The 25,766-nt window shown below is 40.7% G+C and overlaps 1 protein-coding gene and 1 pseudogene across 1 annotated transcript in view; one reads left to right on the plus strand and one right to left on the minus strand.

The window, feature by feature from the left end:
- Window positions 1-25,766, minus strand: part of Rsf1 (remodeling and spacing factor 1) — a 125,490-nt gene that overhangs the window by 85,701 nt on the left and 14,023 nt on the right. Inside the window, 1 exon segment of the mRNA XM_052714832.1 lies at window positions 5,228-5,319. Within this exon segment, the coding sequence (XP_052570792.1) occupies window positions 5,228-5,319 (92 nt within the window).
- Window positions 16,645-17,152, plus strand: LOC128094601 (RWD domain-containing protein 4-like; annotated as a pseudogene).

Consider the following 25,766-nt stretch of genomic DNA (forward strand, 5'->3'; position numbering starts at 1 on the left):
CTCTTCCAGAGGACCTGGGTTCAATCCCCAGCACCTACATGGCAGCTCAAACTGTTTGTAACTCCAGCTCCAGGAAATGTGATGCCCTCTTCTGGCCTTTGAGGGCACCAGGCATGCACAATGGTACACGGACATGAAGCAAAACACCCATACACACAAAATAATTTAATAAATTAATTACATGTATAGGTTACATGCAATTACAATGCCATTTTATTTAAGAGAGTTGAGCATCTATAGATTTTGACATCAATAAAATACAGACCAAATACAATGAATGGCTATTTAAGACCAAACTTTAGAAACTACACAAGTTTTTAAAGAAGATTTACCAAAACTAAATGACAGACTTTGCTTATGGATCAAAAATTGCTGATGGTAATACAATCTCTACACAAATTCAAGCTGGCATTTTATTTATTTGTTTTCAAGCTGGTATTTTAAAAAAATTGGTAAACTGATCCTAAATTCATATGAATAATCCAAGAGTAAAACAGGTAAATCAATCATGAAAGGTAACATTTTAGCCGGGTGGCGGTGGTGAATGCCTTTAATCCCAGCACCTGGTCTACAGAGCAAGTTTCAGGGCAGCCAAGACTACACAGAGAAACCCTGTCTGGAAAAAACAAAAAAACAAAAGAAAGGGAAAGAAAAGAAAAAGAACCATTTTAAACTAACTAAAAATCGACAGTAATCAAGACAGTACAGCAGTAAAAAAAGAGATAAATGGAATGGAAACGGAACTTCAAAACGAAACAGCACATTCCTGGTCGGGAGCCTTTCTCCAGATGTCGACACAATGAATGAAAGAAAAGGCTTTCTTTTGATAACTAGTGGTGGGACAACTAGAAATCTATATGGCCGAGAATCTAATTAGATGGCCATCTCACAGAATAAACAAGTTAACTCAAAGTAGATCACAGGTCTAAAGCCAAGACCTCAACCTAAAAAGGTAGTATTACATCTGTCCCTTGAGAGTTAGGGATGTAGCTCAGTGGTAGCATGTACTCACAGTCCTGGGTTCAAGCCTCAATACTACAAGGAAAAAAAAAAAACTTAACAAAACAACATTTTAAACTTCGGGCTAGACAAGAGTTTCTTAGACACGACATCAAAGTACGAAACACAAGGAAAAAAATAGATATTGTGGACTTTATTAATTAAAACTAAAGTTAACTTTTAATGCATCACAGGGAACTATCAATAAAGTAAAAAGACAACTCAAAAATGGAATGAAGTATTTGCAAATCATATATCTGGTACAGTTCTAGTATACAAAATACATAGAGAACTATACAAGAAACAGACAACTCAGCAGCACCAATACAAATGACTAACTTAAAAATTGGCAAGGACAAAGAAGATACAGACAGGCAAGAACACATGAAAAGGATGTTCAACATACTAATTATTAGAGAAATGCAAACACACTAGGATGGCTACTCTAAAACAAATGAGTCAGTGTGTTGCGACCCTCATACACTCCTGACAGAAATGTAAAATGGTGTAAGTCATCACTGGAAGCGTCTAGCAAGTTCACACAAAGTTAATACAGAATTATTACATGACACAGGACTTCCACAACAGAAATGAAATCACTTGTATACCCCAAACTTGTACAAATGTTCAAACTGCAGCACCCTGCACAGTGGGCAAAAGATGGAAGCAAGCCAAACACCATAAACCTATAAATGATTAAATAAAATGTGCCCTAACCTTACAATGGAATATTATTAAGCATAAACAAGAGTACCAACACAAGCCAAAAAATGGATGAACCTTGAAAACATGAAGCTAAGTGAAAGAATAGACACAAGAGCGGTATGCTAAGACTCCACTTACAGGAACAGTAAAGAATAAGCAAATCCTCCAAGACAAATCAAAGCAGTCACTACCAGGGCTGCCAGTAGAAAAAAGTCTTTAAGAGATACAAAGTTTCCTTGGTGATGAAATGTTCTGGAACTACATAGTGGCCACTGCATAGCACCATAAAAATACTAAGTAAAAGAAAGCTGACACAAAGGACTTTATATTCATGATCCCATTCACATGTCACATCCAGAACAGGCAAATTGATAACAGTATAAAATGGAGGGAAGTGCAGCTACTGCTGAAGAGTGTCAAGTTTCTTCTCTGATTAGATACTGCTGTGGCTGCACAACTCTGAATGCACTGAACGCCACTCAACTGTTTTTGTGAAAGGAAGAATTTACAGTACGTGAATATATCTCAACACAAAACAGTAGAACTAGAACCACGTCATAGGCTAAAGAGTCCTATAAAATCATCTCATCTCTACTTTGGCATCCTACAAAGCCTGAGAACAAGTCAGAGTGAATTATTTAAGATATTACCTTACTCAAAATACTAAAGCTTGTTAGTAACAGAGCCAGACTTAGAATATGATACTTCTACCTCACTTCTTAGAACATTGAAAAAAAAAAAAAAAGCCAGAAAATTAAAAAACTCTTTTAGCCAGGCTTAATATAGAATATCTATAATTTCAATACTCTGAAGGACTGCAAATTGAAGATCAGCCTAGACTGCAAAGCGAGAGATCCTGCCTCAAAATAAATAAATAAGTAAAATAAAAATAAAAACTAATATAAACAGATATTAACAGTCCTTATAATTCTTTTAAATACTATGTTAAAACTAGTATCCTGATATCCCAGCATCTCTGTTTAAGCTCCAAACCCTTCATTAATTAGTAATTTTGCAAATACAAAAAGATCAATTTCACTGGTATTTTAAAAAGCACTTGGAATAGCTAAAAATTTATTCATTTATTATTCATAGATTAATGTTTTCAGCAATTTAATTAAATATTACCTAATTTTTCTTTTAGAAAATACCATTACATAAAATCTTTGAAATTCTAAGTCAAATTTACAGTGCTTTATTTTATACTTTAACATGCTGAAAATTAATTTTGTGTGTGTGTGTGTGCATGAATGCACGTGCACGTATATATGTGTGAGTGCACATCTACCACAGGGCACATGTGGAGGTTAGGACACCTTGAAGGAGTCAGTTCTCTCCTACCATGTGTCTAGGTAATAAACCTGGGTGGTCAAACTTGGCGGCAGGCACCTATATCTGCTGAGCCATTTGACCTGTTATTAACATTTATTTTTTTAAATTAGATTAAATGTGTGTGTGTGTGTGTGTGTGTGTGTGTGTGTGTGTGTGCGCGCATTGCATGCGTTTGTGAAGAAAAATCTATCTTTCCTTTTGTTGTTCTGAAGACAGGGTTTCATATAGCCAGGGGGACCTGTAGCTAGCTCATTTAGAGGCCGAATCTGAAACCTTGTGGTCCCCCTACTTCCAACCTCTGGAGTGGCTGGGATTATAGACTTAGGCAGTACTGGTAATCAAACACAGGGTCTCTGTTATACTAGGCCAGGACTCTACCCACCGGATCTACATCCCCAGCCAAGTATATTTTATATTGATTTTTTTCAAAAGTCCTACAAATTAGAGTTGGAAGCCTATGTTCCTTCCCCCGGTGGCTTTGGTCAGAGATTTGAGTACTTCAGTGAATAGGATGATAGAAGTGATCTTTGCAATTCCTAATCTGATAAAAACTGAACTGATTCAAATCATTGTTTCCTATCACTTAATCTGAAGTGGTATATAATTAAACAAAGACAACCCAAATAGTGTATATGATATTTATTATAAAAACAAGAGTTCTTATCTACAATGAATCCTCTTTCCACAGCTCCCTATAATCAAACACATCCCCCTGACAAAAAAAAAAAAGAAGAATGATAGTATTTTTAAAGTTTTATTTGATTATTTTTGTGTGGTTTCCAGTATGAGACGGAGGTCAGAGGACAAATCCCAGGGTTCCTGCCCACTATGTAGAACCCTGGGATTAAAGTCAGATCATCAGGCTTGGTGGCAACTACCTCTGCCCACCAAGCCATCTCACCAACTGATCACAGTTTTGTTCTCTAAGCAGACAAGAAAAATCTTCTTCAATCACCTAAAATTATAACCTAATACTTTAGTATGATACCGAAGTCAAAATAATCCCACTGACCATCATGTAAATAAAGTACAACAACATACATGAGCTTAGGCTTCTCTTTAGTATGCAGTTCTCATCATTTGGATGCAATTCTGGACAGAGTCTGAACGGGGGGACTGGGGATGGAGCTCAGTTTGTAGAATGTCTGTCTAGCAGGCACAAAGCCCTGGGTTCTATCCCCAGCACCACATGATAGCACACATCTAGATCTCAACACTCGGAAGTGGAGGGAGGAAGATCAAAACTTCAAGGTCATCCTATACAGAGAATACTTTTGCTGTTAGGAGGATCCATCCTACAGCTGAGATTACCTAGGTTGTCCTGTCAATTACACATTTGACTTTTTGACTTGATGGATGATTCAGAAGTCTCTCCTACTGACCTAATAGATTTTAGAGATTCTCTCTCCCTTTCAAAATATTTCATGGATGACTGCTCTGCATATATACCTGCATGCCAGAAGAGGGCATCAGATCCTACTATAGATGGTTGTGAGCTACCATGTAGCTGGGAATTGAACTCAGGACCTCTGGAAGAACAGCCAGTGCTATTTATTAACTGATGAGCCATCTCTCCAGCCCCAAGATTTTCTCTTTCAAATCAGGGATAAACTCAGGTTCTGTCTATACCTTCGGGGTGATTTAAACAAAAATACTTCATTTGATCGGGTTGATTTTAAAGAATGAATGAGAGAAAATGTGGAAAGTTCTGAGCAAGTGGAAGTGGTGTCATGTGCCCAAAATTACAGACACAAGAGGATGGGGAGTTCAAAGCCAGCTTGGGCTACACAGACTTCAGCTTTAAAAAACAAACACAAAACAAAACAAAAACCTCAGGACACCAAAAAGGCACAACTTTTAAACCTAACTAGAAAGTAAGACTGCTACAATGGTAGAGTTCTTTGTCTAGCATGCTCAAGGCATGATAAAGCTGTTGTTTACCTAAGCATGGTGAGGCAAGAGTATCTCAAATTCAGGGCTAACCTGAGTGTCACAGAGTTCTCCCCAAAACCCAACACTAAATAAATACTAATGTTGTCTCCCGACATAAACTTACAAAGAGAAATCCATACACAACAGTAACATGGAGTGCAGTCGCACTCCAATCATTTGAGAAGCATTACTAAACACAAATATCAATTCACATTAAATGAACAGTATTTCAGTGGCAGAGAAGGTAATTTGTAGTTACCTTGATCAGGTATTTTTCCCATCTGTCTGCTGTAACGGATTTGCCAATCTTCCTCATCAACTTCAAATGGAGCTCCACCAATTCTTTTGGTACTTAAAAGGAAGGAAAAACTTCTGTTAGTCAACAAAATAAAATATTTACAAACACTTAAGATTTAAAAACACAAAAACAAACCCCCACTTCCTCTGGTCCTGAATCCTTTCTCAAAACACAGAATGCTATTGATTCTACTTTCTTTATCCCTGAATCCTGAAAAGCCTAAACTAGAGTGAAAGATGACTACCTACCATTTTCTGAGACCTAGTAGGGAATAGTTCTATTTCACACTATCATTAAGAATGAAACCTATAAGAGCACTAGCTGCTCTTCCAAAGGTCCTGAGTTCAATTCCCAGCAACCACATGGTGGCTCACAACCATCTGCAATGAGATCTGGTGCCCTCTTCTGGCCTGCAGGCATACATGCAGACAGAACACTGTATACTAAATAAATAAATCTTAAAAAAAAAAAAAAAAAAAGAATGAAACCTATTATAAGCTAGAGTAAGTCACAGCAGTTCAATGGTCACAGCAGCCCCACACAGAGATCCATCTGCCTCTGCCTCCCAAGTGCTAGGATTAAAGATGTGCTCCACCACTGCCCAGCTTGGCATTACTTTTTAAAAGGCTGAGAGAAGACAAAAATCACCACACAATAAGCATGCTTTTCATTCTGTTTACAAGTCTTGTTTATTTTGATTTAGGTATATAAAAACAGATGAATACCGAATTCATTAGGGTGCTGGCTCTTATACAGGGAAGCCACATGTAAGTGGTGCCTGCAGTGTGGAAGAGTGCAGAGCTGGCATATTAAATTAAAATTCCTAACTCACTCTTCAGTAGTTGTGGTGGGTGGTTTGAATGAAAATGGCTCCCATAGACAGACTCATAGGAAGTAGCACTATTTGAAAGGATTAGGAGGTGTGGCCTTATTGGACGAAGCGTGTCATTGTGGGTGGGCTTTGAGGTTTCAAAAAGCCCATTCCAAGTCCAGAGTTTCTCTTTTCCTGCTGCCTGTGGATCTGGACAAAGAACTCTCGCTACCTCTCTTGCCTGCTTGCCTCCACGTCCTGCCATGACAATGAACTTAACCCTCTGAACTGTAAGTCAGCCCCAGTTAAATGCTCTCCTTTATAAGAAAGAGTTGCTGTGGTCGGTACCTCTTCACAGCAATAGAAGACGGACTAAGATAGTAAGTAAATTTATTTAAGTTTTAGTTACAAAAAGAACTAAAATGTAATGATCTTTAGGGGCACTGTATTTGTTACCTGATAAATGGGCAAACACTTCCAAAGAAAAAAACAGGTCTGGAAGATAGAAAGTGGGGCTTAGCATGTGTGAAACTCTGGTTCTCTATCCTTAGCAACCCCCAAAATTAGCTTAACAGTTATTAAAACTGCCACACTGTGACATGAACAGTCTCTAAAGCAACTGGTTAATAGAGCACTGTAGAATGACGCATGTTCTGTATCTGCCATTTCCAACACAACAGCCAGTTAGCCCCAGGTGGCTACCGAGCACCCGGTAAGTGGCTAGGGAAGTGAGGAACTAAGCCAGTTTTCAATTGTGATCTGTATGTGTCTGTGTGGGAGTATGCACACATGAGTGCAAGCGGCCAGAAGGGGCCACTGGAGCTTGATTACAGGCAGCTGTGAGCCAGCCATGGTTACTGAAAACTGAACTGCAGTCCTCTCTCTGGAAGAGCAGCCAGAGCTCTTTACTGCCGAGCTCTCTGTCCAGAACCAGAGCTACGCTTTGTGGGTTTACTTATTCTTTCAACTTTTTTATTATATTTATTTTTGTGTGTACACACACACACACACACACACACACACACACACACACACACACACAGGTGTAGGAGGGGTCATGTGACAAAACATGTGTGGAGGTCAGAGGACAACTTGCCAGAGTCAGTTCGTTCCTTCCACCACGTGGTTAATGGAGCTCAAACTCACGTTATCAGGCTTGGCAGCAAGTACCTTTCTTTACCTGCTCAGCCATTTTGCCAACCCTAATTCTATTCATTCTTAATTAAATTTAATAGACACATATGGACAGGTCAATTGTATTGATTTTATTTATTTATTTATTTGGTTCAGTCATTAGGTTTGTTTGTTTGTTTATTTGAAACAAGGTCTCTATATTATGTAGCTCTGGCTGTCCTGGAACTTATTATGTAGACCAGGCCGGCCTCCAATTCACAGAAATTAGCCTGCCTCTGCCTCTTTAGGTCTGGGATTAAAGATGCATGCCACTATGCCTGGCTAAAAGTATCAATTATATTCTTAAATCACGTGACCATGTTCTATAAACTGATAAGCTCTAATTGTATTCACTTGTCAACTACAACATTTTCTAAATAACCTAATTCCCACAACATTACTTATTAACTTTCTTTTAACAATTTACTAACTTCAGGTCATTCTTTTCTGGAAAAAAAAAAAAAAAACGTAAGATTTTTGTCCCAATTGAACTAAGATCTCTGCCTTTTCCCACAGGAGATTTGAAACATAACTATTATCAGATCCCTTTCCATCACAAGGTCTGAGGAGGTGAAAGATTCCACAGCAGAAAGAAAAGGTCAGGGGTATGGTCAAGAAGATCCTGCCAGAGGACATAGGTATGGAGCAGACGTGGCAGCAACCCAGACTGTACAGCTGACCCAGTTCCCCAAAGGTAACCCACACTGCTGTTTCTCCACGCATCCTTCTATCATAAAGTCTTCAAAATATTGCTGCTTCTACAAATCTAGTCTGTTACTTGAGTTCTGATTTTTTAAAAAATACATGTTTGTTTGTTTGTTTGTTTGTTTCGTCTACATTGGGACTTTGCCTGCATGTATGCCTGCATGAGGGTGTCAGATACTCTGGAACTGGAGTTACAGAGAGTTGTGAACTGTCATGTGGGTGCTGGGAATTGAACCCAGATCCTTAGGAAGAGCAGCCAGAGCTCTTAACCACTAAGCCATCTCTCCAGTCCCAAATTCTGCTTTTTGGATGGTATATATTTATAGCAGCTCATAATGCCTAATCTCTTCCTCAGTGCTTTAAAAGTCGTTATTTAAATTCCCTCTACACCTATGAGCAGAGATAGTTATTTTATCCTGGTCACGGAGGAGAGACCATTGATTTCAGACCCAGTGGCTGAAGCTTTACTTACTGCCCAGTTCTTAAGAGACTGTTGGGGAGCAGAGTGTTAGAATAAAGAGATGGACCCCTCAGGTCACTTGATCCTTGTATTCATATACCTTTCCTTTAAAGAGTTCATTTAACCAGTCATTTTAGCTTCCTGAAAAGCACAGAAAAGGCTCAAGACTGTGAGCTATAGCTTAGACTACCTGAAAAAGCACAAGGCAGAGAGAGATTCTAGGTAAGAATAATATAAACAACTACACTCCACTCATTAACATTTTCTAACAATGTATCCAAGGACAGCCACGAGGCAGGCAGGGGTCTAGGGAGTCTTCCCACTCCACTCCGGGTTTCAGAATTCCATTTCCAATGGAATTTCTGTTCTCATAAGTAAAGAAACACACCCAAAATAACTCAGATTATATCAAGTCCAAAAGTGGGAATGTATTTACTATAAACAAAGTAATTGGTACAAATGCTAGATAGAATTTAAGGGAATCGGAGCCTGTAAAACTGCAGCGTGGTGTGAAGCCGCCCTCCTAGGGAAGGGGGAAAGGCCTCCAGGGCGATGGAGCCTGCTTCTCCGTCAGTCTTAGTAGCGGGATTACACCTTGCTTACGATAATACACAGAATCCTAGCCAAAGCCATTTGAGGTACTTCAGGCAAGGTCTTCCAGCACCATGTGCTCCAGCTCTAACCAAGTGACCTTATTTTTCTTGCTTTTCTTTCTACTCAATTTAATAATCACAAGAGGAAAGGGGGGGGGGGGGGACCAAAACAACTTAAAAGTTGTCATATTAAGGGGAAGAACAGATTTCCCACAACATTTTTCTCCAACAATTTCAAAGCTAGCTAAAAGCTGAAAGACCAGTACCAATAGAAACCCTTCACATAGATGTACCAAGTGATCAAATTTATGCCACATTTTACAGAGTTAATGCCACCAGGAAATACCTCTCTATCAACACAGTTGAGAACAAAAGGATAAGCAGCAGCTAAGCAAGCCAACAAAGAGAGAAATGTGCCAGGTAAAAGAAATGTGTGTACAGAAGTCTCAAGACAATCAAAAATGTCTAGTGTCCATGGGCACCAGGCTCACACACGGTACACAAACATGCACACAAACAAACACTCATACACATAAAAATAATTAAAGAGAGCCAGCAGTGGTAGTACACGCCTTTAATCCCAGGGCTCAGGAGGCAGAGGCAGGCTCTGTGAGTTTGAAGCAAGCCTGGTTGACAGAGCAAGTTCCAGGATAGGCTCCACAGAGAAACCCTGTCTCAAAAACAAACTAATAATAATAATAATAATAATAAATATTAAGAGAGAAAAAGAATCAGCTGGGCACAGTGGTGTATGCCTTTAATCTCAGAACTTGGAGGCAGAGGCAGGCATATTTCTCTGAGTTTGAGGACAGCCTGATCTATAAATTGAGTTCTAGGATAGCCAAGGCTACACAGAGAAAACCTGTCTCTAAACAGCTCCCTTAAAAAAGAAAAAAAAAAAAAAGAAAAGAAAGAATGAATAATGAAAAGAATCCTTCCTCCTGAAAGCAGTTTTTTAAAGTTTTATTAAACAAGGCTGTTGGGATGGCTTATTGAGTAAAGATACCTGCTGCAACCCTGACAATCTGAGTTCAATCCCTGGGAAGGAGAAAACCAATTCCACAAGTTTCTGATCTCCACATGCATCATGGATACCACACACATGATGTGCACATGCACACACACAACCAGTCAATAAATAAATATAATAAAAAGATTTTTTAAAAACTTGTAAAGTTATGTTGAAAACTCAACAAACTCATCCTTGCTCTTCTCACTGATGGTCTAAATACTTTACTCTTCTGTACATAAAATTTAATTGCCGTAACTGAAAGTAAGACAATTGCTGGAGCTAGTATGTAGCTCAGTGACAGGGCACCCATCTAGCATGCTGAAAGCCAAGTGTTCTGGGCCCAGCAACACATGCACACACAACCATGATGACAATGATTGGTTCAAATTTCTACACTGTAGAAGAAAACATATTCTTCTGGGTAACTTACTAAGACTAGGTCTCTTGAAGAACCATAAAACATCAAATTTGCAGGTACTTTTATTCATGACTGAATGAATTTTTGGATTGTTATTTGTTTCAAACAATACAAGAGCACCAAATATGTAAATACTTTTAAATAAACATGTATCGACTAACATGCTAGTACTATTGTTTCAAGTCCCTTTCAAGGAACACATGCTCCTCCAGCCTTGGTCTCAGGGTGTTTTCTAAGACACACACCCACTTTCTTACCTGTCTATCTGCTCTGGACTCACCATGCTCCAGCTCACAGTTAAAGGCCCAAGTGCAGTGTATTATGTATGCTGTGGGCCAGTTCAGGTTTCCCCTCGCATCTTCGATTCTTTTTTGAACCCCTTCAGATGCCTCATGTTTCTGCTGTTTCCTTGAAAGCTAGATCTATTTTAAAATTTCCTTTCTTATGTCCCCTAGATTATTATCTTCCTCCCGCTTTGCTTTAATCTAAAATACTCTAATGTTCATCACTGTACCTGATGAAGAATGTGTTAAGGGAAGACTACCCTTAACAGAGTGGCTTCACAAACTGTTCCTTTCCTCACAGAACAGGAAGTTCAGAGTGAAGAATGAACGGCTAGTTCCATTTAGTACCTCGGAGGTGTGGCTTCTTCCACTTCCCGGAATGTGTCCTACTTCTAGCGTGCACGGCTGCATGGCTTCCTTCATCCTAGGCACCTCATCTCACTCTCAGGGTTCGATATCACTATATCACTTTATATATATATCACTTCTACATCACTTTATGAGGACAATGTCCTTCCTAGTATCCCAGAATGACCCCACTTTGTCCTTATACATCAAAAGGTACTACAAATTCCGGAGATTAGATGTACTAGGCCTGTCTTCAGCACCTGGGACAGTGCTCACCAATACAATATACCATCAGTCACTTTAAAAGTAGGGCAGTTTTGTCTTTCCTTTTCTTAATCTGCATCTTTTATGCATAATTGAATACATGTACTTGGGCTTTGTTTTCCTATCCACTGGGACAATATCCATCTTTTATTTCATTTTAAGTGTAATTCAAATATCATGGGACTGGCTTGTGTTGAGCTGGAGAAAGGAGGTTTAGATCAGTGGTTCTCAACCTGTGGGTTGTGACCTCACAGGGGTCACATATCAGATATTTACATTACAATTCATAACAGTAGCAAAATTACAGTGATAAAGTAGCAATGCAAATAATTTTACGGTTGGGGGTCACCACAACATGAGGAACTGTATTAAAGGGTCACGGCATCAGGCAAGTTGAGAACCATTAGTTTAGACCAAAGGTTACTAAATTCCCTCACACAGGGCAAAAGACTAATAACCTTTTTCATACAGCCTTTGAGCTCAAGATGCTTTCATATTTTTTTCTTCTTTTTCTGAGACAGGGTTTCTCTGTGTAGCCCTGGCTGTCCTGAAACTCTCTCTGTAGACCGGGCTGGTCTTGAACTCAGAGATCCACCTGCCTCTGCCTCCCAAGTGCTGGGATTAATGGCGTGGGCCACCACCACCCAGCAGGTTTTCACATTTTTAAAGAGTTTGGTTTGGTGGAAAAATAAAGTGTTTTGTGACAAATGGTAATTACAGGAAATTCAATTTTAGTATCTACAAAGTTCTACTAGACATTTCTCCCCTCTTGTACTGTCTGCAGCTGTTCACACGACAATAGCAGAACAGTTTCAACACATTATTTTGACTACGACACCTGAAAATTCTCTCTTGCAGGACTGTAGGCTGTGCAGGGCTCTGAATATGCTAAATATCTTCTCTGTCCCACTGAGTTGCAACTTTAGTGAGTTGTACAATCAGAATCTTTAACTGGATACAGTGCCATTAAAGAATATTCTTGTAGCCAGGAAGTGGTGGCACGTGTTTTAATTCCCAGCAGAGGCAGAGGCAGGTAGATCTCTGTGAGTTCAAGGTCAGGCTGGGCTACAGAGCAAGTTCTAGGACAGTCAGAGCTACACAGAGAAACCCTGTCTCAAAAAACCAGAAAGAAAGAAAAAGAAGAGAAAAAGGATAATGTCCTTGCCACTTTACTTTGAGGGTAATACCCTGTGACCTCATTATACTGGACTCCCATTGTCCTGCTCTTATCCCCAGCAATACAGCTGCCATGTGTTTTATTTCTACATATTTGTGAGTCGCACTACATAAGATTTTTGTTAAGAATTATCATTTTCAAAGACTTAAAATTGGAGAAAATTAATTTACTATTTATTTGCATGTTTACCATTTCCTCAAACCCTCATCAGTGTCTAGATTACCTATCTGATTATATTCTTTGCCTATAATGATGATTCTTACTGTATAGACAAGCTAGTTCACAGCAAACTCTCTAGTTTAATTTGTCTCAGAAGTTCATTTCTCCAATATTTTTTTAAGAATATTTTAATGGATAAAGATTTCTATGTTCACTGGGCAGTGGTGGTGCACACCTTTAATCCCAGCACTCTGTGGAGGCAGAGGCAGATCTCTGTGAGTTCCAGGCCAGCCTGGTCTACAAAGTGAGTTCCAGGACAGCCAGAACTGTTTCACAGAGAAACCCTGTCTTGAAAAACCAATAGGATTTCTATCTTGGCAGCCCCCAACTCAGTATTTTTTTTTTAATTTTATGTGCATAAATGTTTTGCCTTCATGTATGTCTGTGCACACTACATGCATGCCTGGTGTCCATGGAAGCCAGAAGAAGGCATTGTATTCCCTGGAACAGGAGTTACAGACGGTTGTGAGTCACCACAGGTGTGCTGGGAATCTAATCCAGCTCCTCTGGAGGAGGTAGGAGGAAGAGCAATAAGACCAGAAGTTGAAGGTCATCTTCAGCTTTGTAGTGAGTTTCAAGCCAGCCTGAGCTACATGAGACTCTTATCTTCAAAGGTTAAACTAAATTTAAAAAAAGTTTACCGAGCCGGGCGGTGGTGGCGCACGCCTTTAATCCCAGCACTCGGGAGGCAGAGCCAGGCGGATCTCTGTGAGTTCGAGGCCAGCCTGGGCTACCAAGTGAGTCCCAGGAAAGGCGCAAAGCTACACAGAGAAACCCTGTCTCAAAAAACCAAAAAAAAAAAAAAAAAAAAAAAAAAGTTTACTGAAAGGGACCTAAATTTGGACTATGGAAACGCATCAGGAAAAAAAAGTGTATTGAAAAAAATCAAGTATCTTACTGGTGTGTAAACTTGCAACGATACCATGCAAGTTTAATAAAATATATTTGAAATGTACAAAGAGGATGGAGTAAAAACAATTTTGGAAGAAATGATGCCTACAATATCTCCAGGTTTGATGAATATTATTAGCCCACGGGTCCAATAATCTCAATAAATCTAAAACAGCTAAAATATATACCATATAGGAAGACATAAACAACAATAAAGAACGTAAGTAATGCCAGGCAGTGGTGGCATACACCTTTGACTCAAGGCCAGCTTGGTCCACAGAGGGAGTTCAGCGGTAATATCACCACCACCTGCAGTTTTTGTGGTGCTGGGATGGAACCCAGGTGCGGTGATTTAAATAAAAATGTCCCCTGCCCCCCCCCCCCAGGCTTAGTCACCAGGGAGTAACACTATTTGAAAGGATTACAGGGATTAGGAGGTGTGGCCTTGTTGGAGGAAGAATGTCACTAGGGGTGGGCTTGGAGGTTTCAAAAGCCCAGTCTCTCTCTTCCACTCTCTCTGCCCATGTATCATCAGGATGTAGCCCTTAGCTACTTCTCCAGCACCAAGCTGCCATGCTTGCCACCATCCTTTCTGCCATGATGATAGCGTGCTAAGCCTCTGAAGCTGTAGCAAGCCCCCACTTAATGTTTTCCTTTATAGAGCTGCCAGTCATGGTCTCTTCACAGCACCAGAACACTGACAAAGACACCAGGTTTTGCATGCTCTCAAATGAGCTAAGAGAAATGTCTAGGAATCTCTTCTGGTACAATTTAAATCTTTAATTTCTCCTTATACTGTTTTTTCTTTAAACACTTTGGTTAACTGTGTGTGTGTTTATACGGGTGCCCATGGAGGCCGGCAGAGGTCATCAGATCTCTTGGACCTGGAGTTACAAGTGAATGTGAGTCTCCCCAGGTGGTGCTAGGTGCAAAAAAAAAAACAAAAACAGAAACAAAAACAAAACTGGTACTCTGAAGGAACAATGAGCATACTCTTAACCACTGAGCCATCTCTCCAGCCTCTTGTATCGTTTTGTTTCAAAACAGGGTCTCACTATGTAGCCTTGGCTGGCCTGGAGCTTGCAATATAGAGCTGTCCTCAAACTCACAGAAAACTACTTACTTGCCTCTGCCTCCAGAGTGCTGGGATTAAAGTCATGTGCGATCATGCCTTGTTTGTTCTGGAGTGAGGGAGGGGGGGTTGAGGCAGGATTTCTCTCTATAGCTCAGAACATCCTTTATGTCTTAATCATCCTACCCTAGCCTCCCAAGTCCTGAGATTACAGGATGTGCCACCGTGTCTAGCTGTATAATAGCTATTCTAACATTGTATATGCTAGCTGTGACATCTGCTGAAGTGCTTCTTTGGACTATGTGCCTCGGCATTAGGCTGGTCTCAAGTTGCATCCTTTATGGCAAACCATAATTATGGAAGTACAGAATTTTCCTAATAGTCATTCTAATGAATTAGAGAATCTATGGCAAGCCATGGGGACTCGTGGTCAGCTGGTCAGAAATACAGGTACCCTGGGGACCCTACTTATGGATGGGTCTGAAGTGGTGGTGATGGTGGTTCGTGATGTAATCTTTGTGCAATCCGAGGCTAGTTCCAGGTGATTAGAAGTTAGCAATTATACTACATCCATTTTTAAAGTTTGAACCAAGAACATGTGCTATGAAAAAGCAATTCACAAAAGACCGTGTCGCAAACCAAGGAAGAAACATGCCTCCTAACAATGACACCACATGAAACTACCTGACAACCGCATTAGCAAAAGCCTTTAAGTTGGAAAATACATGCACTGGGTACATGGATAAATGAGATCTCTCATGTAATTCTGGCTGGACAAGAATCCATAAAATTCTTTGAAGAGCAACTGGGTATACCGAAGATAAAACTAGGCCACACCTTTTAAACAATTCCATCCTTTAGCAAAGCTGCTAGGGTAACAAAACAAACACAAATAGCTGTGAACTTTAAAGAGTTACACTATTTTCGTGTAATAAAGTAGAAATTAGTAATTAAAATAACATGTACTATTGGTACATGGCTTTATTTCAAAAATAATGTCAAGGCCAACAAAGGGAGCTGTGGCAGAATGAGCGCAATAAAGCTTTAAAGCATGTACATCCTTACCATGTATTGTTTGTAGACACACAAATATATGCTTAGTATGAAAGTAAGTGGGGACAACTCCTAAAAGTCTCAACATTTGCCTTTAGTAATGGAAGAAGGGACTCAGAACAGGAACAGTACATGGAGGGCTTCAAACAAAGCTGCAATTTTAACGTCCTTTAAAGATTAATGGGGCGGGGGGCTAGAGAGATGGCTCAGCAGTTAAGAGTTCAATTCCCAGCAACCACATGGTGGCTCACAACCATCTGTAATGAGACCTGGTGCCCTCTACTGGCCTGCAGGGATACATGCAGACAGAACGGTATACAAAATAAATAGATAGATAGATAGATAGATAGATAGATAGATAGATAGATAGATAGATAGATAAATCTTAAAAAAAAAGAGTAAAAGACAGGCTGGAGAGATGGCTCAGAGGTTAAGAGCACTGGCTGCTCTTCTAGAGGATCTGGGTTCAATTCTCAGCACTCGCAATGGCAACTCACATCTGTAACTCCAATTCCAGGGGACCTGACACCCTCACACAGACATACATGCAGGCAAAACATCACTGCACATGAAATAAAAATAAATCACTTGTTTTTTTAAAAAAAGAGTAAAAGTGGGGGGGCTCCTTGTGACTGCCCCTCAGCGGCTGGTCCGAGGTCTGGGTGTCCCCCACTTAATGCAATCCCGTTTCCTAGTCCCACATAAGGCGATCTGGATTCCCGGCAACAGCCGACTGCCAGTGGCTTGGCGCAGGTGAGGGTTGGGAGCGTGCGTGCTAGCTAGTACCTAGGGCTCAGAGGAGGGTTTCCCCAGACTGAGGAGAGGAAACCGGGTGCTCCGGCCTCCTGCCTGCTCCCTGCCTGTTCTTTAAGGTCACAAACACTGTGCGTCCTGCGTGATGGGTGCCAAAGAGGACCAGGAAATGGAACTAGAAGCTTTACCTTCTATTTACGAAGGAGACGGAAGCTGCTGGGAATTAAGTCCGGTTGATGGTGATCCCAAAGCCTTCCTAACAGAGATTTCCTGGACAGAGACATCCCCAAACGCCTCCGATTATACCTATGAATGCTTTTTTTTAACACCATCTCCTCAGCTGTAAAGCAGAGTATCTTAGCCAAACTACAAGAAGCCATAGAAGTGAGTACGCTAAGGACAATAAAGAGAAGTTCATGGAGAACCATCATCCCGGAATTCTACGCCAACACCCATAATAGCCATTATCATCTGGGTTGAAACTCCCAGCACAGCCCCATCACGTAAGAAAAAAGACAAGAAAGAGCAACTTTCCAAAGCTCAGAAACACAAGCTGGCAGATAAAAAACAGATCACAAAGGGGAGCTTCCTCGCGGCTGGACCTGGGTTGATGTGGTAAAGTTAAACAAACTGGCTCTACAGATGATAACTAGCACCTACCTGCAGATGAAGCAAGAGCATCCTTTGAAAAGCAGCCTGGACCAGCATGTCCCCTTACCTTTTCTGGTACTGAGTGGCTTTTTACAAGACATAGTTCTTTTGTATGTGTCTTAAAAAATGTAAGTGGAGCCGGGCGGTGGTGGCGCACGCCTTTAATCCCAGCACTCGGGAGGCAGAGCCAGGCGGATCTTTGTGAGTTCGAGGCCAGCCTGGTCTACACAGCGAGATCCAGGAAAGGCGCAAAGCTACACAGAGAAACCCTGTCTCGAAAAACCAAAAAAAAAAAAAAAAAAAAAAAAAAAATGTAAGTGGAAGGTCCATGAAGCGATTTGGTTGTAGTAAATTATTCTCACAAACTTGCCTTAATAAAAGGTGAAAGTGTAAGTAAAAAAAGAAAAGAAAAAGGAGTAAAGGGTTGGGGATTTAGCTCAGTGGTAGAGCACTTGCCTAGCAAGCGCAAGGCCCTGGGTTCGGTCCTCAGCTCCAGAAAAAAAAACCAAAAACCAAAAAGGAGTAAAGTGAAATAAGTGGGAACCTGAAAGTCACCTCATAGAAAGTCTCACAATGTCAGGGTTTTTTAAACATAATAATAATCTGTAATGTTAGTTCTCTTGTGTGCAACCTTTTCATTCTTTTGTTGTTTCCATTCTTACAGAGGAAGCATTAAATTTTTAATTGAAAGGGGGAAGAAGTTGGGGCTGGAGAGATGGCTCAGGGAGTTAAACACACTTACTGTTTTTTAGAGGACCTGTGTTGCAGCTCAAAACCACCAGTACCCAGTTCTGGGGGATCTGATACCCTCTTCAGGCACGCACATGCAGACATATTTCAGAACATAGTCCAATAAGGGAGTCCTGCAAGGGGAATTCTGAGTGCTTGTGAAAAAACTCCAAGAAAATCAGACATGAGTCTTGTAACCTCAGTCTCTTCAGAACACGGAATTGTTCTTGGAATGTGTTTTCATGGTCCTCCCTGGTGTAACGGAGGAGGACTTCAGCTGTGTTAGTCATATGCCTCTATGGAAAACATGCTTTTGCCATGTAGGATTGTCCCTGTGGTTATACGCTTTACTCAGGTGACGCTTCTTAACCCTCAGAGTCTAAACTGTCTGATCTGACTAAAACTGGCTACTGCAGGGGACTTCAGTGAGCCTCATTTACTGGTTCCTCTCTCTCAGATTCACACACTGTTGAAAGCACTAACCAGTGGCACCACGAATCAGGGACCTGAGGTCAGCTATGAGAGAGAGAGTGGGGACCCTCAGAGAAGGCGGTGAGTGAGCATGGTGAGGCAGAGACCAGGGAAGACTTTGCCTGATGTCAAGCCTTCTTGTGCATGTGCATCATCTCTTAAAGAAAGGAGGGGTACAAGTATCAAAATATATCACAACTATTAGATTGCTTGCCGTTTGTTTATGATCATAATCCCTGGTTTCCAGAAGGAAGAACTTTAAATGACTGAGAATGGGACAGAATTGGAAAAAATACCGACAGGCATATAAACAAGGGGGAAGGATCCTTGTTCAATTTGGGTCAATTAGGCATTAATTCGAATTGTTATCAAAATCCTTAAGGAAGATAAGGAGGATATTAATCATGAGGATGTTCAAACCTTAAAATTAGTAAAAGAGTCAAAGGAGATTTTTCTCTATTCAGGCAAAATCAACGTAAAAACAGTGCCAATGGTAACTCTGCTGATGACCACTGCCTCAGCTCCCTTACTGGAGCTCCCCTTAAGTTTGTGTCCTCCATTGCCTGAAAATGACCCTGAAGCATGGGATGAGGAATCTGATAATCAATCTAATCTGAATTCTGTCGACGTTTTGATGAGGACTTAGGAAAGGCTATGAAAAAGCTAACTTTACATACAACCTAGGCAAGCTAGGGCTCGACAGAGAAACAGATTTCATTTCCCAGTTCCTCCCTGGCCTCATGAGCTGTGCTTGATATGTCCAGTGCAATTTCAGCAAAATCAAAATGTTTACCTAATTATGTACTAACCAATCTATTTAAAACATAAGAAGAAGATACGGCCTTGGACAGTCCTCTAATATTATCTCGAGAGGCAAGGGAAAAACTACAGCCATTTGAATCCAGACCAAAAGAGGCCTTTGTGTATCCTGTGGATCCTTCACTGCCTTTAAACTTACTTATTTTCCCCACTAAATTGTTTCCTACAGGTATTACAGCTCGAGAGGATAAACCTTTGGAATGGATTCACTACATCACAAGGGCCATAAAATACTAACTGTTACCTTACTTCTTCTTGCTCAATTAGTAAATCAGGGGAGGACAATTATATGGCAACAATTACATGGGTTTGATCCTTGCTATATTATCTTACCCTTAACTAGCAATCAGTTTTTTAGAGTGTTACAGAACTCTATGGATTTTCAAATTTCATTTGCAGATTAGTATGGAAGGAGAGGAAATCATTATCTAGCTGGTAAGCTATGGGATTTTCTCATACAAACTGAATTGTGATTACAAAAGTTGTTCAACCTTCTCCCATTCCATAAGCAGATACTTATTTTATTGATGGCTCACTTAATACTACAGGAGGGATTCATTCATAGTCCAGATAGTCAATGTAGTAATACTTTTTTTCCCTCAGTCCAACAGGTGGAACTGGGTGTTTAGATTCATTTATTAGTTAGTTCATAAACCCTCAAATACTGTTTCAGATTCTGCTTATGTTGTAGACTCATTTCCAGCAACAGACTCATACTCATGCCCACTCCAACCTCCCTGGTTTTATTACAGAAGGAAATAAGCAAGCTAATGCATTAACCTGCCCTATTTTACTTCCCCAAAAGAAAACTAGAAAGAAGATGGGTCCACTGAGACATTAAGGACTCCTCCTTGGCTCTTCCAGCCCTAGGCCATCAAGGACAATGGCAGAGAGAAAAAGATATAGAAGTCACCAGAAAGATAGCAAATCTCCCGCCAAAGGGCAAAAGGAGACATTGACCATATCACCAGAAGTCAAGTCTGCCCACCTGGCACCAAGTTAAGGCCCTATACACTAAGTTACTTCACTTCACTTGACTCTGTTTATGACTGGACCTTGGGACCATAAGACCCATTCATTCATCTGAAGAAGGGACAGCATTTAATTTTTCCTTGGTATTTATATCACTTCCTATCTGTACAGGACATAACATTTATATTCTTATTAAAGTCAAATATGGGCTTATATTCTACAAGATATCACAACTACCATCTTAGTTAGGGTTTCTATTGCTATGAAGAGACACCATGACCACAGCAACTCTTATAAAGAAAAACATTTAATTGTGGATTTACAGTTCAGAGGTTCAGTCCATTATCACCACGGTGCGACATGGCAGTGTGCAGGGTGACATGGTGCTAGAGAGGAAGCTGAGAGTTCTTATATCTTGACTCACAGGCAACAGGAAGTGGTCTGAGTCACTGGGTATGGTTTGAGCATTTATGAGACCTCAAATTCCACCTCCACAGTGACACACTTCCTCCAACAAGACCATACCTATTCCAACAAGGCCACACTTCCTAATAGTGCTGCTCCATTTGGGGGCCATTTTCTTTCAGACACCACAACTATTTATCATATGGGTCTTTTTTCAAGCTATTCTCTAGATTTTTCTGATCAATGTAATAATGTAATAATAATAATAGTCTGTGGTAAGTTTTAAATTCTCAGTTGCTGAGTATCCACCGCTGCTGATGTAATAAGTTGAATTAATAAATCTAGGCTTAATGAACAGAGAAAGCAATCCTGGGTGACCCTTGGAAAGGCAGGGGAAGAGTCACATGGTAAATATGGCTACCAGGCCTTAAGTAACCTGTAGGCATGGTCTTGAGCAGTCCCAAGGAGGGGATGGTTTTTGGTGGGCTTTGAGGGGGCAGGGGTCTGGAACAAGAAGGCAACTCTAGGGGAGGGGCTGCTGTTTAGTGGGCTTTGAGGGAGCGGGTTTGGGGAGAGAAATGGGGGAGGGGGTTAGGTGGAACATTCCAGACTCCTTGGGTATATGGGTGCCAGGTGCTGAGGTGAAGCTTCCACCACAGAACAGCTTGGATCTCTGTTCTTGGTATCAGAGATGCTTAAGGGTCTAACATTATTATGTTTATAATTTGCTTGCTTATAGGATACTCATGCACCACCAAATGACAATTAGATTTATCTACAATATCTCAAATCAAAATTACTCTGGATACCCTATTAAAAAAATTAAAAGGGGGGAGATGTTAGAACACAGTCCAAAAATGAAGTCGTTCAAGGGGAATTCTGAGTGCTTGTGAAAAAACTCCAAGAAAACAAGACCACAAGTCTTGTGACTTAAGTTTCTTAAAAACACAACTTGTTCTTGGAATGTGCCCCTCCCAGATGTAGCAGATAGGAGTGAGTTCACTTTAGGTTGTTTATTACAGCTGGCTATTGTTATTTGTTTATATGCCTCTAAAGAAAAACATGTTTTTGCCATGTACATACTGTCCTTGTGATTATATACTCAGATGACTCTTCTTAACCCTCAGAGTATAAATTGTCTGATGCCCTGAATAAAGTTGGCTATTGTGTGAGACTTTATCCTGCCTTAAGTATTGACTACATTCTCCTAGGTTCATGCCACCAACCAGACAGCCAGGGCTACACAGAGAAACCCTGTCTTGAAAAACCAAAAAGAAAGAATATATAAAATCTTTCTGGGGGATGGAGAGATGGCTCAGAGTTTAAGAGCACTGGCTGCTCTTTCAGAGGTCCTGAGCTCAATTCCCAGCAACTATATGGTGGCTCACAGCCATCTGTAGTGAGATCTGGTGCCCTCTTCTGGCAGCAAGCATACATGCAATCAGAACACTATATACAAAATAAATAAATCTTAAAAAAAAAATCTGGAATGAAAAAAAAAAGTCATTAACAAAGGAATAAGACTCAGACTAATAGGTTTTTCACCAGCAACAGTAGATGGTAGAAGATTTAAAAAAGGCAGTACTGCCGGGCGGTGGTGGCGCACGCCTTTAATCCCAGCACTTGGGAGGCAGAGGCAGGCGGATCTCTGTGAGTTCGAGGCCAGCCTGGTCTCCAAAGCGAGTTCCAGGAAAGGCACAAAGCTACACAGAGAAACCCTGTCTCGGGAAAATAAAAATAAAAAAAAAAGGCAGTATTGTCGAGCTTTTGTAAGGAAAGTTCTTGAATACTGGACTACTGTTTTCAGTTAAAGCAGTAGTCAGAATAGAAGACAAACACGCCAGAATTGAAAGTTTACTGCTTAGAGACCATCTGTGGAAAAACTGTATCACAACACAGGGGCAGATCCAAGGAGAAAAAGCATGGAAATCAGAACAGTGATAAGAAGATTATCACAACATGTAATTTAAATACTGTTGAGAAATAATATTAAAACAAAAAACAAACAAAAAACTCCATGGGAGTAAACCACCAAGAAATGACGACACGACAGGCTGGGTGTGGCACCGAGGTAAGGTCTGGGATGGAACCTGTAAAATTTCTTATATTGGAGGTTAAGGAGATGGCTTAGGACCTGAGTTCAACCACCCGTACCCACATAAAAAGCTGATCATGGGAGGCTGTGGAGATGGTTCAGCAGTAAAGAGCACTTTGCTGCTCTCACAGAACACTTGTATCAGGCTCCCAGCACCCATGCTGGGTGGTTCATAACCACCTGTAACTCTAGCTCTGGGGAATCTGACACCCTCTTCTGCCCCCAACAGGTACCCCACTCATATGAAGACACTCGCATAGATACATGCATAGTTTTTTTTAAAGAATAATATTCTTTAAAAAAAAAAAAAAAAAAAAGGCTGGGCACAGTGCACACCTGCAATCCCAGCAGGACAGGAGCATCCCAGAGACTTGCTGGTCACTAGTTTAGTCAGTGAGCTCCAGGTATGGTGAGAGATCATTTCTCAAAACAACTAGGTGAGGAGCAATGGAAGAAAATTAACATCTACCACTGACCTACACAGGCAAAAGCACCCTCCTACTCCCCCACACATACACCACAATCACACAAGTAAGATTATATTTATACAATAGATGCTTATTAAAACATACTAAGCACTATTTTCAACCCTAGAGAAAAAGGGAAAAGTACCACAACATTCCTAATAGATACATAATTGTTTACATTACTGATAGTTACAGCTTATAAGTATATATACTTTCTTTTTTTTTTGTTTTGTTTCGTTTTTCTGGATGGGGTTTCTCTGTGTAACAGTCCTGGCTGTCCTGGAACTCACTTTGTAGACCAGGCTGGCCTCAAACTCACTGAGATCCGCCTGCCTCTGACTCCCAACTGCTGGGATTAAAGGTATGTGCCACCACCTCCAGGTGTATATAATTTCTTATGTAAGAACCTTTTTTTCTCAAGACGATAGAACTATCCTTCACTAATTAACTGATAAGATTAGTTTTTAATTATAGCAGAAATAATAGTACAGATTAGAGCTAGCATATGGTGTCTAATATTGTATGTAACAGGCAGAAAATGGTCTTTCCAAACTCAAATATCACTACTAGACAGTCTTTCATGTATCAAGGCCTTTCATAAGTTTTCAGTCTGGCACTTAGGTAATCTTCATCTGTATAATGGACTCAATATAAAACGTGTATTTGGGCCAAGAAGTGGTGGCACACTCCTTTAATCCCAGCACTTGGGAGGCAGAAGCAGGTGGATCTCTGTGAGTTTGAGGCCAGCCTGGTCTACAAAGTGAGTTCCAGGGCAGCCAGAGCTGTTATACAGAGCAACCCTGTCTTGAAAAACAAAACAAACTTAAAAAAAAATATATGTTTGTCTATCTAGAAAGAATAGGGGCAAGGGAGATGGCTCAGTGGCTAAGAACATTTGCTGTGAAAGCAAGAGGATCTGAGTTCAAATCTCTAGCACCTACAAAAAGCTAGCCATGGCTACTTGTGCCTGTAATCCCCACACTGAGCATGCAGAGACGAATGGATCCCAGGAGTCCTCGAAAGCTAACCGAATGGAAATGGCAAGGCTCAGGTTCAGTGTAAGGCTATCTCAAAAAAAAAAGTAAATGAAAATGGAAATAGAAAGAGGAAGACACTCAATGTCCTTCTCAGGCCTTAACATGAACCTACACACACACACACACACACACACACACACACACACACACACACACACACACACACACACAAAGAATAGAGGCTAAAGAGATGGCTCATTGGTTAAGAACACTAGCTATTCTTCCAGAGGACCCAAGTTCAATTCCCCAGCATCCAACATCCATATGTCCATCCATATGACAGCTTATAAACCTCTGTACTCCATCCAGTCCTGGTAGATCCAACACCCTCTTCTGGTCACCATGGGCACAGATATATAAAAGGGAAAAGGTGAATACACACAGGCCTAATAACTTCAGTTTGATCCCCTGGTCCCAAAAAGTGGCACCCAGGAACCAAGTCCCACAAGTTGTCCTCTGTCCTCTGTATGCCACACAAACAGCAAAGCACATACTATGTCAGAATGAAAAACAGGGAGAAGGTGGAGCTCAGTGGCTGCATATTCATCTGCACGCATGAGGTCCTGGGCATCTCCAGCATGATAGATAAATACATAAGAATGAAGAAGATAATAAGGATGAATGAAGAGGTCCAAAATATGAGAACATAGGAAAGGGCTAAAATACAGCTATCATGGCAAATCAAACCAGATTATGAGTAGATTAAAAAAAAAAAAAACAGACAGAAAAGATAAACCAGTTGATCACAATCAACATTTATAAGATAAAGAAAATTAGGAAAGCTATAGAATGTCTGATTCCAGATCCCAGACCAAGTTAGGGCCGCTATATATAGCTCCGTGATGATGCTCAGCAAGTCTGTAATGGAATAAAAAGGAACCTCCACTGGTAGGGATGCACTGACTAGGGAAGTGTTCACCTCACAGGCACCAGGCCCTGACTTCCATCTCCAGCTCCACAACAAACACTCTTTATTATTTGATTAGTCAGTTTTTCAATGTGTTACAGTCTTACTATATTCCAAACTACAAGAAAAGTCTCAGCAGAAAACAAAACAAAAGAACAACAAAAAACAACAACAAAAACAAAAACCAGCTTGTCCTTTTTTTTGTTTTTTGTTTTCCTGGAAGATTTTTAACATTTAGGCATGGAGGAAGTTACAGTTACACTTGTAAAGCCAATAGTGAGGTTATTCAGCACAAAAGGGATTAAGTATCAAAACTAATTCTCTGAGACACTCAACTTAGCAAATGTCAAGGCTTCCCAACCAAGTCACTCCACTTTGCCTGCAGAACACTGATGAAGCCCTCAAGCCCACACATCAGCAAGCCACTAAGATGTCTTCCCCCAACAAGTCCCAGCTTCTGAAACTGCAACTCATGACCCACCTGAGGTTATGTGGCTAAATGTGGAGGCTGAGAACACCCAACGACGAAAAATTAGTTCAAACTGAAGCAGCGTCATGAATGTGAGATGTTTCTGATAGTCCTTGCCCCATGCTGCATCCCCAGCACATGCCTCAGGCCACAAAAGCCAAGAACCCCCCCCCCCCCCCCCCCCCCCCCGCTCAAATTCAAGACTACTTACGTCATGAATCACAGTGCTCTTACTATACATACAA

The sequence above is a fragment of the Peromyscus californicus genome, unplaced genomic scaffold (genome assembly GCF_007827085.1).
Source record: "Peromyscus californicus insignis strain IS unplaced genomic scaffold, ASM782708v3 Scaffold_4__1_contigs__length_199733344, whole genome shotgun sequence".
In the NCBI taxonomy this organism is placed as follows: domain Eukaryota; kingdom Metazoa; phylum Chordata; class Mammalia; order Rodentia; family Cricetidae; genus Peromyscus; species Peromyscus californicus.